General features: G+C 45.6%; 1 protein-coding gene across 1 annotated transcript in view; it reads right to left on the bottom strand.

Annotated features, from left to right (window-relative positions):
* Nucleotides 1-5,215: 5,215 nt before the first annotated feature.
* Nucleotides 5,216-12,592, bottom strand: part of LOC144158439 (phenylalanine dehydrogenase-like) — a 35,494-nt gene continuing 28,117 nt past the window's right edge. Inside the window, exons 9-10 of the mRNA XM_077689319.1 lie at nt 12,402-12,491; nt 5,216-5,501 (exon numbers count right to left, since the gene is read on the bottom strand). Coding sequence (XP_077545445.1) covers nt 5,277-5,501; nt 12,402-12,491 — 315 coding nt within the window. The 3' untranslated portion in view covers nt 5,216-5,276. The remainder of the gene's footprint in view (nt 5,502-12,401; nt 12,492-12,592) is intronic.

Raw genomic sequence — 12,592 nt, 5'->3', positions numbered from 1 at the left:
ACAGACCAGCTCTGCCACGCTGAACCATGCCAGTCACGTCTTCATGACATGATCTAACGAAATCATGCGAGGAGCAAAAGTTCATTCATTATACCCAACATCACTTGTAAAAGTTGGCATTTAAATTGCAGAGAGCGAAATGGAAAATGAGCTTGCCACTCGGTACCCTTATTTAAAGGAGCCATGAAGAGAAAATACAACTTCGTTTAATTTGAAAGAACTAGGATTCAGTGTCTCACTCAGCTCCATTACAGCCACAAAAGATGTTTTTTTAATGAAAAAAAAGCAAAAAGTATTTAAAAACTTTCAAATGTTAATATGAGCAAGAATGACGTCATATGGGCCAACAATAAAACAATTTTCAGTGCGTTAACTGCACGTTAGCATTCAAGTGCTGCGGTCAAATGGAACTAGAGACGTCCACTCGTGTCGTCGCGACAGGTCAGTTAGGCGGCCGCCAATCGCACAAACAAGGTTCCGTGACGTCATAGAAAAGTTGCGGGAAATTGGCCTGGGGGGGTCGCGACTGCTTCACGCGATTTCTTTAACAGCTCCGTTATTTGTTGATGATATTGGTATCATTATCGGGACTAAGCAGTCTTTCTAATAAACCCAACTTGTATTTTGTCTTCATGGCTCCTTTAAGACTTGTGCTGTGCAATAAGTACTATGTTTGTCTGTATAACCCACTCCTGCATATAACCTGCACTGCCATGTAGCATCTGCAGAGAAAAGCAAAAAAATGAAGGAACCTCTCACTAACGCGTAAGATTTGGAGGTAGCAAAGCTGTACGCAACCTTCGTGACCATCAGCAAGGTTTAAGTCCATGATTGCAGCCGATTTGCTTCTTTGCTGCTGCAACAACAACTTTATCATTGTTGCTATAAGTGTCTGCGTAATTTTCTTTAAAGTGATAATTATTGGACATCACCTTGGAGGGGCATACACTTCGACATGCCTTTCTCATTTTGAGCAAGTATTGTCACGATTGCAGCAAGCCAGCTCAATTTTTTTTTTTTCCCCCCAATCTTGGGCTAATCTCAAGTGGGTATGCAGGGCTTAAAAAACGTGTGCCGGGGACGCTGGGTGGTCATTGCAAGGCACACACACACACAACTGTTCGGCATTTTGTTGTTTTTTTCAGCTGCAAGGCGACCGCAATGTTCCCAGCACGCGCAATGGCTTTAACAAAAAAAAAAGGCGAAAACCACGACGAACGAGAATATGCCGAGCACCCATGAGCACGTGACCTGTGGCGACCGCCATGTTTCCAGTTCGCACAGTGCCTTTAACAAAAAAGAAAAACTCCGGCACTATGGTCAAGTGCTACCGAGCATAATGTATTGCTCGGCACGAGGAACACAATGGTATCGATGCAAATATGTTTATTTACATGCTGTTGTTGCTTGCCACTGTGCTAGTAATAGTCAATTTCCAACTTGTACAAACACGTGGTGATGCGTCCTTCAGTGCTCATATATAACAAAAGTTTGATGAGGGCGAGTTGGTACATACTGGTAAAAAATTAATCGGCACTAAAACAGGGACGAAGAAGAAACACGCAACACACAACACGGTGCCGAACTTCCAACTAGAATTTATTGAAAAAAGATGCTGCTTATATACACAAAACTAAAATACTAAAAGCACTGCGACGTCAAAATGCACCACATTTCTAAAAACGCCACTTCTTTGTCAGTGATATGGACGGAGTACTAACGCAGTTATGCCCTGCCTGTCTGATAAAAAGAGCTTCCAGAATATCGCGCTCAAGCATTCCTCTTGCTTTCCACAAAAACTTTGTCCTATCTAGCAGGGGGCTACACTTGCATCTTTTGCAGTGCTCACATAGGTGGCCACCAGCAATAGTTGCAACTGTCCAGTTGTGCTCCCTTGCCCTCTCATTGAAGCACCTTCCAGTTTGCCCTATGTACACTTTTTTGCAACTCGGGGGAATTTCATAAACTACACCCATGCTGCAGTTTGTGAAGCGAACAGCGTGGTTTTTTGCAGAGGGTTCGGATTTTTTCTTCTGAGTTTCACTCATCAAAGGGCAAGCTTTTCTGGGGCACTGAAAATGATATTTACCCCGTACCTTTGCACCATTTTCTTTACATTGTGTAACACTGTGTAAATACGGTATGATGTGCACCTTTTTTCTTGTCCGCCTGTCTAGTTTGTCAGGGCTATCTTTTCGCCTCATATTTTGTATAAGAGCTTCACACACGCTCGAAATCAGAACAGAAGGGAACCGGGCCCGGCTTAGCCTCAAAATCTGGTCGTGGAAACTAGCCTTACTTTGTGTACACACGATTTTTTCAAGACTTCTTGAATACACGTCATCGCAGGGGATAACTGCGTTAGTACTCCGTCCATATCACTGACAGATAAAGAAGTGGCCTTTTTAGAAATGTGATGCATTTTGACGTCACAGTGCTTTTAGCATTTTAGTTTTGTGTATATAAGCAGCATCATTTTTCAATAAATTCTCGTTGGAAGTTCGCCACCGTGTTGTGTGTTACGTGTGTCTTCTTCGTCCCTGTTTTAGCGCCGATTAATTTTTTACCTCATATATAAAGAAGTCCTGTAGCTTCGCTATGCTTCAGGCCTTGTGCAACTTAGTGCAAGCTTCACCAGTTAAACTGGTGGAAGTGTACAATGCTGAGGATGACTTAGCATTCACCGCTAATCACAAAGACGACGACGACCTCTTCGATGCACATTACGACTACCTATTACTACCACCGCAACTATGCAAACAAACAGTGATGCTGAAACTTCACTACGTGTGTGGCAATGCTCACCCGCAACAGCTTCGCCATTCAAGTCTTGCGCGTGAGTGAAATCTTCCCTGAATTTTTTGTGCGATGCAGAACACTCATTAAACATGTTGGTACACTGCACCCGCACCGGAACCGACCAAAAAGGGGCCAAGCCACCCTTATTTTCGAAAAGAAAGCGAGAATCGCCATAAGAAAACTTTACAGTAAGAAATGTCACAGGTACTGGCAAAAAAAAAATAACCCCTTCCCTCCAGAAATATGTACACGTGAAGCTTGGCCTCAGTGAAAACAAAAACGGCCAAAACGGAAATGCAATGACCACAAAACGGAAACACTTCTGCCAAAATCAAAAGGCAACGATCGAAAGGAAAACACGAAACTATTAATCAACCAAAACAAAACCCTTTCATTTCGCCGATTATTTGCTATTACCACCAGCCTGTCTATGCCCACTGAAAAGCAAAGGCCTCTCCCATAGATTTCCAATTATCCCGGTCCTGTGCTAACTGCGACCAATTTATCCCCGCAAACTTCTTGATCTCATCTGCCCATCTAACTTGCCCCTAATCTAATCTGCCCCTGCAATGCCTGCCTTCTCTAGGAATCCACTCTGTTACCCCTAATGACCAACGGTTATCTTGCCTTCACACTACATGCCCTACCCACGCCCAATTCTTCTTAATTTCTACTGAAGTGTCCTTGTACGCCTTAGTTCCCTGAGCCACTCCGCTCTCTTCTTGTCCCTTAACATTGCACCTATCATCTTCCGTTTTATTGCTCCATTCCATCGCTGAACATTGACCATATCATCCATCGTATCATCCATTCACTGTTTCATCACATCATCCATTCCGTTCCATCACTGAGCATTACCCGAACGCAAATGTTTGGTATACGTTATTGCAGATCATTCTTCTGTGACTATCAGCAACGCTTTCATTCTACAGTGGCTGCCCAATCTTCCATGGAGTGAATCACGCAAGGCCTACCAGTGCTACGCTAAAAGGTGAACTGCCCAATGAGAGCGAGTGACCATACCCGCAATGTGGTGCAATATAGGGCAACACGCAAGAGCTCCACCCAAGAAAGGGTATCTTTGGGAAGGTTTCAGCCTATAATTCAGTCCATAAGCTCCAACAGGGGCCCAGTCAACACTCCACCCCTGGCCAATTCCCCCAAGTCGGTACGTGTGACACACTTCAAGGGCATCATCATCAGCATCATTTGAGCACGTGGGTAAAGTTGGCTTTGCTGCAACTCGTTTTAGCATACGCCACCATCAACAGCACAAGTCAGCCAATACAGGCTTTGCTGTGGTAGTAGTAGTAGTATGAAACTTTAATGAGCCTTATAAAGTAGGAGTGGTTCCCTAATCTGGGAATCCAAGTGACGACCGGGCGACCGACGCCCTAGATGCGTTTCTGAAATAGGGATCCACTCTTTAAAATTCGAATAAAAATAAATGTTTTCTCTCTCACTCTCTCTTGAAAATGTTAGAATCGGTGTGGCTTGAACCCAGATTGTTAGTGCGAAAACTCACAGCTGTACCCTCTGCTACTGAGGGTGAATGGTGGGCTTCTTTCAGCACTTTCTCAAGAGAATAGGAACGTCCCAAGCAGATTAGTAGATGACACTGGGTGTGCACAGGATATGCCTGGCTTCTAACCCCACAGGAACGGAATGCCACGTCTGACAAGCCATTGAAGACTGACTGCAGCAGTCGTAACCACTGGCCCATCTCACTGAGTGGGTGCATGTGAAGTGCTTGTCCTTTCCCCCCGCTTCCTTGCTGCAGTGTTCTTCACACTCAAACTTAAGTGCAAAGCACTTTAGGGCCATGCCTTGCCATCGTAGCTTGCTCGCTGGACCCAAGTAGAACCACACGGTGTTTTGTCATCGTGGCGTAACCCAGAGGCTTCGAAAGCCGAGCGTTTATATAGCCATAAGCATTCGAAACTCATGAACCACTTGCGCTTGCCATACATCTCGCCGTTGTTTAGTGCGAAGAAAAGTGTAGGTACATTTGAGGCAAAATATACATGTAATTAACTGGCAGTGCCCCCGTTCATTCAGTTAGTAAGTGAAAAACGTGGCAGTGTAACGCCGGCACGTGCAGGAGGAAAAGCAAGCACAAAAAGAACAGAACTCCTGTTGGCGCAGTTTAAGGCAGGAGGCGTGTGAGCACTGCGAAGGCGGGAAATTTGAATTGCATTGGGTGGTAGCAGTGAGCGGATAACAGCGCTGCAGCCCATAATGGCGAATCACTGCTCTGCACTTCCGACAGCTTTCACGTTGAGTGGAATGGCTTTAATTTTTCAAACCGTGTCACTGCAGCCACTTGCCTGCCACAATGGGTGGCACAAAAGAGCACCACCGCCCTCGACGGAATCATCTCAACGACACACACACTGCTTTACTAACAAAAAAGAAATAAAGCAAAAGGTGCAACTTTATTATTATAATAATAGTAACCCGTTTCAAACGCGTCGTCGTCAGGCGTATCCGTGCGTGTTGGTGAAGTTGTGCCTCTGCCGCCAGAAGTCGTTGCCCCGGTGCCAGCCGTTCTCGATGAGCGCGGCCAGCAACGCCCGTGCCCGGCCCGGCCACAGGGGGTGTTGGTCACGTGACCACCGCTGCGCCAACTCGTCGGCCACAGCCACCGTGCTGCAGCCGCGCTCGTCCGACTCGCGCAATACACGCCGCACCAGGGAGCCAATCTGCAATCACACACAGGGTAGGCCTAGCGTCACTCACCGTCCCCTCATTCCCAGTTAAGGGGTAACACTGGTCTTAAAACAACTTCTTTTAATTTTCAAGTAAACTCTGCGAAACTTGTCAGTCTTGCTGCTTTTTTCCCACTGATTTCAAATATGCCAGCATTTTTTCAGTTGGTCAATAAGTTCCCAAGATAATTAGAGGTGGAGTTTTGGTCCAACAATAGACAAGACAGGGCTCGTCACAAAACTGTAATCCTTATATTTTCCAGTACTATGAACCCTGGTGAATGCAATAATGGGAGCAGTTTTTTGATGCATCGCTTGGAAGTAATTTTACGGCTCATTAAACTTCGGTGGCACCAATAGCAAGGAACCATTTTCAGTGCCCAATCCGAACACCGAAGTTTAATGAGCCATAAAATTAGTTCCAAGCGATGCATCAAGAAACTGCTCCCATTATTGCATTCACCAGGGTTCATAGTATTGGAAAATATAAGGATTACAGTTTTGTGACCAGCCCTGTCTTGTCTATTGTTGGACCAAAACTCCACCTCTAATTATCTTGGGAACTATTTGACCAACTGAAAAAATGCTGGCACATTTGAAATCAGTGGGGGAAAAGCAGCAAGATTGACAAGTTTCACAGAGTTCACTTGAAAATTAAAAGAAGTTGTTTTAAGGGGGGACGAGGGTCTTAAAACTAACTTTTTTATTTATGGGTAGAAACTTATGAAAATTTGCACACGGATGTGCTTTTCTCTGTAGATTTCAAATATGCAATTATATTTGAGCTGGTGCTGTTAGTTCAAAAGTTATCATACAAAGTCTAAACCGCAATTAGGTAATTTCTTACGCAGCTTTAATGAACTTTCGCATTGCATTTTGTCGCTTTTAATTACATGAATGGATAGCCAGAGAGTTCCCATACCCGATGACATTCTTCGTTTTTCTCTAAAGTCACGGCATCCTAAAAAAATATGTCAAGTACAAAAAATGGCAGTATTGGATATTTTGGCTCATCAAAATAACTGCAAGTCATTATTTATGCGTAGCCTAAACAGAAAAACTAAGAATGTCATCGGCTTCCTCAGGCTGTACTGAAAAAAATGGTACCAAGATTGACCTTGTGAAGCAAAAAGAAGTTTCCAAAAAGCTGCGTAAGGCTGAGGGAAGTGTCCAAAAATATGAAACTGAGAAAACTGCATTTGAAGTTTGGCCATGTGTTATGAGATGAACCGTCAGTAGTGTAGCTTCAAAATTTCCCAGTAACAAAGACATGTTCTTCCCATTTTCAGATCTGTCTTTGGATTCCAAAAATGTCAACTAGAACTGGAGATACAAAAGGCCAAGTAACGGACCCCATCAGGAATTTAGCAAAATTTATCGACTTCGAATCGGTTGGCATTTTGTTAGCGTTGTGAAATCTGGTGGTGTCTTGCTGGCGTCGTGAAAACTGCAACAGTCCTTCGTGAAGTGCCATCATCTATTACAGTGCACTGTGGTACCCAGAATATTGTGTACGGCAAAAGTATGAGGGTGAAACTTGCTTTAGGTGCCCCCTTTTTTTGTTCTTTGGTGAGGCTATTTCATTCGCGGTTTTTATGCTGGAAGTTTGAGAGGATACAGGGGTGGGACACTGCGCAGTGCGTTTTCCGCAAATGCATCATGTTGTTGGCCCTCAAAAAAGTCTTTTGGGGAAAATAAATGTAGCCGAAAGGCAAACTTTCTTGGCCTATGGGGATAAACCCATAGACGCCTTTTTCCTTCAAGCCGTGCATGGTGCGGCTATCTCCATCGGACATCACGGTTGTGTACCGCAGCCCATTCTTGAAGAGCGAGCGCTTGAACGTTATCAGGGCTGCCTCTACCTCCATGCGTCCTGCACCACAGTCAATGTTTCGCTGACACTCATGGTCTGCCAGCCAATCTTCGTAGCCCTCATCTGAAGCTTTGGGTCCGATGGCGCAACCTAAGCGAAAGTTAGAGAGGACTACATTATCAATCACCAAGCCGGTGTACACTTCAATGATGCAGCCCACTCCAATGTGTGACAACCGTCCCCTTGTCATCCACGTGCCATCAAACATCACATCTATGTTGTTTGGCGGCTGACCAAGGTCCGAGTACAAGTCCTTGATGGCACGCACACTATCAGCTTCAGAGGCTGCTGCAGTGTCCTCGCAAACCTGAACCACTTTCCTCAAGTGCGCTTGGAATGTCTTGTGGTGCAGGCCTCTGTGGGACAAGTTCATACCAGCACAAAAATCTGACAGAGCAGTCACCCCCTTCCCGATGCTTTGAATACTTTTCAAAGCCCTTCACTTCAAAAAGAGTGATATTGCCAGATCCTTCGGTCCTTGGCGAGGAAAAACGTTCCACACGGTGTTCATAAACCGAGCACGTCACCTCGAGCTTCACGGCGAGGCCGTACTGCCGGTCAGGCTTCCTCAAATCCAGCGCCGCCAGCCCGCACTTGCCGCACCTGACGTGCGCAAGAAGGTCCTTCAGCATTGCAAAATCCACTAAGACAAAATCTGTGCCGGATTCTTCCTCTGAGTGCGCCAAATCCACTTCAAGGAGGTCGAATTTCCGCTGCGTTGCTGACTTGGTCTCCATTCCGCGCTTGACCTCGTCCGCGTGTTCCGTATGCGCGGCGATCTCCTCCGCCGTGTAATACCTCGTGTCAAGCCGGCAGGACGTGCTTGGACCAGGTATGGATTCCGGAGGTGGTTGGTCAGGCGATGGGGCAGGCGAGGCAATACGAGGCGGCGAACGATTCTCATCCGGCGGAGTCGAGCGGCCCGAAGTCGCACCACGCGACCTTGGGATAGGCGGACGACGCTTTCGCTTCCCGTGCGCATGAAGGGTCGTCTTCTTCAAACGTACGTCTCCTGGCATCATTCACGAAAGTACGCGATGGAAGAATTAAAAGAAACTGTAAAAAAAACTGCTCTAAGCGAGCGCTGCGCCAGAAGAGCGGACTCCGTCAGACGAGCGTAGCAGACGCCATGATGGCGACCGCCATGACAGCAGTCGCGCCGACCAATGGGAGGGGTCGTACGGCGAACTCAAACCGCGCGCGCCCGCTCTAGCCAATCGGCGGCCGAGAAGGTGCCTTCGGAAAACTGGCAAGGGCGGTCGTTCTACTCAAGCGACGCCATTTTGAGATATCGCAAAATGCGCACAAAGAAACAAGCTTCAAAACAAGACCAAGATGGCGGCGATCGGTCGGCTGCTTCGCCCGCGGGGCGCGCGGGAATTTGAAGCAACTTTTGCCCAATTCGGGGCATTTCGTGGCCCTCGAGGCGTTTCAAAACATGATTTTAGAGTATTTCCCGATGGAATTTCGCGTTGATATTTTGAAGGCAGGTGCTTGAAGGTACAATAATTCCAAAAATTGGATTTTCTCAAAATCGATATTTTGGCCATTTTTGACCATTCTAAGACCCGCGTCCCCCCTTAAGACCAGTGTACCCCCTTAAGAAGGGACACACCGGTCTTGAGTACATTTTGAGGGCGAAGACCCTGTGGGGCTGGGGCTGTTGGCGTCTCCTGTCGTCGTCGTAATCGTTGTCTCATGTAGTCACGGTACTAAAACACAGGGAAACTTGTTCACGCATTGCGCTAGAACTGAACGCATACTAAAAAACACCGGGACACTCGTTTATGCCTCGCGCTAGAGAGACAAGAGTCTTTTACAGCAAAGCTGTATACCTCTGCCCCGCAATGGTTTCATCTCCATTAGCAAAAAATGCCAAGGTGCCAAGAATACACTTACGCACTGCATGCTTCGCCTCTCCCCAGGTTTCATTTTAGTGGAGATGGCCTGGGATTCTTTTGTTATTTTGTAGCGTTTCTGCTTGAGATTTACACATGAAGTGTATTTTAACATCCTGAGCACAAGTATGTAGTCACTTTTCTTCTATTGGGTGTAAGTTGAGAGTTCCGCAACACGTAATGCCATTCCATTTCGGCCAATATTTTCATTATCTACCTATGAAATACTCGAATATTTTTTTTTATCTCTGTGCTCTAGAAGGACCAGGGAGTGCAACTATAACACAGCAGTAATTTTAGCATTGTTTTCGCAAATGCTGCAAACCTTTTAAATGTTAGGTTACCAATTAGCAATGCTTTTGTAAAATAAACTGCATATAAAATTGTGCTAGCAAAAAGAAATTCCATATTCTTGTGGTTTTATTGCACTGTTCACTTCATAAGGTTTTAAATGTAGTAAAAATGATACAGGTCTGACCATTATGTCCCAAGATATTGTACCCGACAGTTGACCTCATGGGGAGAAATTGGTCCCAAGAAAACAAGGCATGAAGTTCGCAAACACAGGTTAAAATGGCCATTTTAGGCTACTTCAAAGGGTGACAGATTTGGAAATGCTTGTGGTACAGCTATAATTTTTTTTTTGCACGTACATTCTTCGGGACCTGTAGACTGTGGATAAAAATATAGGAAATTGGTTTTTTGGCAATTTTTCGCTCCTTAATACCAGTGGTCCCCCCTAAAACTTCTGCAGTCCTTCCACTGCCATGACCGTCAGCCTGCACATATCCAAGGCCTCCTCTCCCAGGAACTCTTAACACCTAGTATCCTCTCTGCCCCTTATGAATCCAATCCATGGATTCCAGACTCATGGATTTAAAAAGGATTAATATTCGTTTCACAATACTCGATTTGGCTTTGAATTAAAAGGTACAATTCCACAATTTGAAATAAATTTTCAAAGCTTTTTCAAATTCAAATACATTAACTGGCCTCCCCCGCTAAGTGTGATGGGCTTTCCTGCACTGCTCCGGTGAAGTGTGGCCAAACGGCAAGAAGAACGAAGGAGTCTTTGGGGAGTGTGTCTTGTCTCCTTGGCATCGGGCCTAGTCCCGAGTCCTGCTTCTCTTTCAGCATTCCGATTATGTGATCGCGCTCAAGCTGCCCTACTCAACACCCCCTGCAACAGGTGTTTTTGTTTTAGAAACTTGGGATTTCAGTCAGCCATTTGCAAATAACGCAAGAAGGCGCTAAATACAGTCGAACCCCGCTACAACGAACGCCGCTTCAACGAAATTTCCGCTTCAACGAAATATTTGCAATTCCCCGTCAGCCAGCCATAGAAGTCCATGCAACAAAGTCCTCGCCACAACGAACCATTTGTCTGGCTTGCTTTCGCTTCAACGAAATTTTCGATGATTTGGGCTGGGTTTGAACAATTATTTTACAATAAAATAAGCATAGCGCCAGCTATCTGTAACTTTTTATACATTCAGTGCGCTTAGTTTCACCGAAAACATGCGCGGTGCGGCCATACGGCGACAAAAAAAAAATAAAATAATAGGCGGACGCCATTGTTTGATGGTGATAACGATGTGGCTGGCCGTGTTTACATGAGGCGCAGGCCCGGTTCGCCAAGCGGGAGCTACAGCCAATCCGTATCCAGTTGAAATCGCACAAATGTGCTCCGCTGCCGGCGCGGCGCCGTCATGTATGCGTTGTGAGCAGCTGTCCTTGCCGTTTTCCTTGTACCATTCTTAATAGCCAAGAGCAAAAATCATGTTTGCGTGTTTGGTCCTGAAGCCAAGTCATCCTATCTTAGTCATGAGTGCGCAGTTGTGTTAAATGCAAGCGCGCGCGTCTAACCTGCCAAGGTCAGTAGCTGCCGCGCCGGGTCAGATGATAAGATAACGGCACTGCTCCTGCTACAAGTGAGAGGGGGGCTTCCGATGGCCTAGCAGCTATCTGCAAGTAATCAGCTCGGTGGACACGCCTTGTTGTACAGCAATAGTTTTGCGCCTGCATTTCTTCACCCCCCTCCCTAACGCGTTCTTCGCGTGCAGTGAAAGAACAGATAACCATTGGTATGTTTGTTATCCGAATAAACATGACGTTATTGCGCGTCACTCCTTTTTCTAAACATTGTATTATGCTGCCAATGATGCGGGAGCATACGGGGCTATTTTTCTGGCCTTTCCGTGGTGTGTTGAGGCAGATTTCGCCTCAACGAATTTTCGCTTCAACGAAATTTTTCGCACGTCCCGTCAATTTCGTTGTAGCGGGATTCGACTGTATAGCAATTTAAATAAGTTCTTAGCCCACCTGCTGTGTGACACTGCCTACTACGGCAGCATTACTCATACCCCAATCATACGACACTTTCATGTGGTCCCTTAAAAGTCATATTATCAAAATGCCACTGTACAAGAAACTGCCGTTTGCATTTCTTTTAAAGACAAATGTGTTGACGTTAGCTGCTCAAAATATGCGCCCTCATTACCACTTCAAAAACAAGCCCAGAGACAAGGACGGAAGTGACAGACTAGAGCGCTCTAGCTTGCCACCTGTTCTGTCCTCGTTTGCGCTGTTTCTGAAATGTTAAATATGAGTACCTAACTAGCTCGAGGTCAAGTGTTAGTCCTCAGTAAGCTTTGGCATTTGAAATGGGCATTCAAAATGGTTCCCTGCCACTGGTGCCACCAGAGTTAATGAGCTGTAAAATTACTTCCAAGCGATGCATCAATAAACCGCTTCTCTCACTGCATTCACCAGGTTTCGTAGTGTTGTAAAAATATAGAGATTACAGTTTTGCGGCCGCCACTGTTTTGTCTATTGTTCCTCCAAGAATGAATAATTATCGCTAATTATCTTGGAAACTAATTGACTTACTCAAAAAATGATGGCATATTTGAAATCAGTGGGGGGAAAGCAGCAACGCTGACAAGTTTCACTGAGTTTACTTAAAAATTAGAAGGTTGTTTTGAGGGCAGTGTCCCCCCCTAAAGCATGCTTGAGTAATTGTAGATGTCAGTTTCCTTATAGGAAATCCCCACATATTCGCTTTGATTTTCTATTTAAAAATGGCAACCCCCTGCATGCATGAAGGAAGAAACCCCCGCTCACCGAGTGCTCCCAGGTGCCCCCAAAGTGTTTCTCCAGCTCGGGGTCATCCCGCATCCGTCCATAGAGCTCGTAGGCCGAGCTCACCACCGCCTGCAACAGCCAGGAGAGGCATTTGTTTTTACCTTAACTGGTGAAGATTGGTGAAAACCAGTGCAGAGTACTACTGCAGTTCTAAGTTTGTAAACAAATGA

The sequence above is a fragment of the Haemaphysalis longicornis genome, unplaced genomic scaffold (assembly GCF_048455015.1).
Source record: "Haemaphysalis longicornis isolate Haplotype H1 unplaced genomic scaffold, Haemaphysalis longicornis Haplotype H1 scaffold_10, whole genome shotgun sequence".
In the NCBI taxonomy this organism is placed as follows: Eukaryota; Metazoa; Arthropoda; class Arachnida; order Ixodida; family Ixodidae; genus Haemaphysalis; species Haemaphysalis longicornis.
Note: the sequence above shows the minus strand (reverse complement) of the source record. Positions and strands in the feature narration are given on the sequence as shown.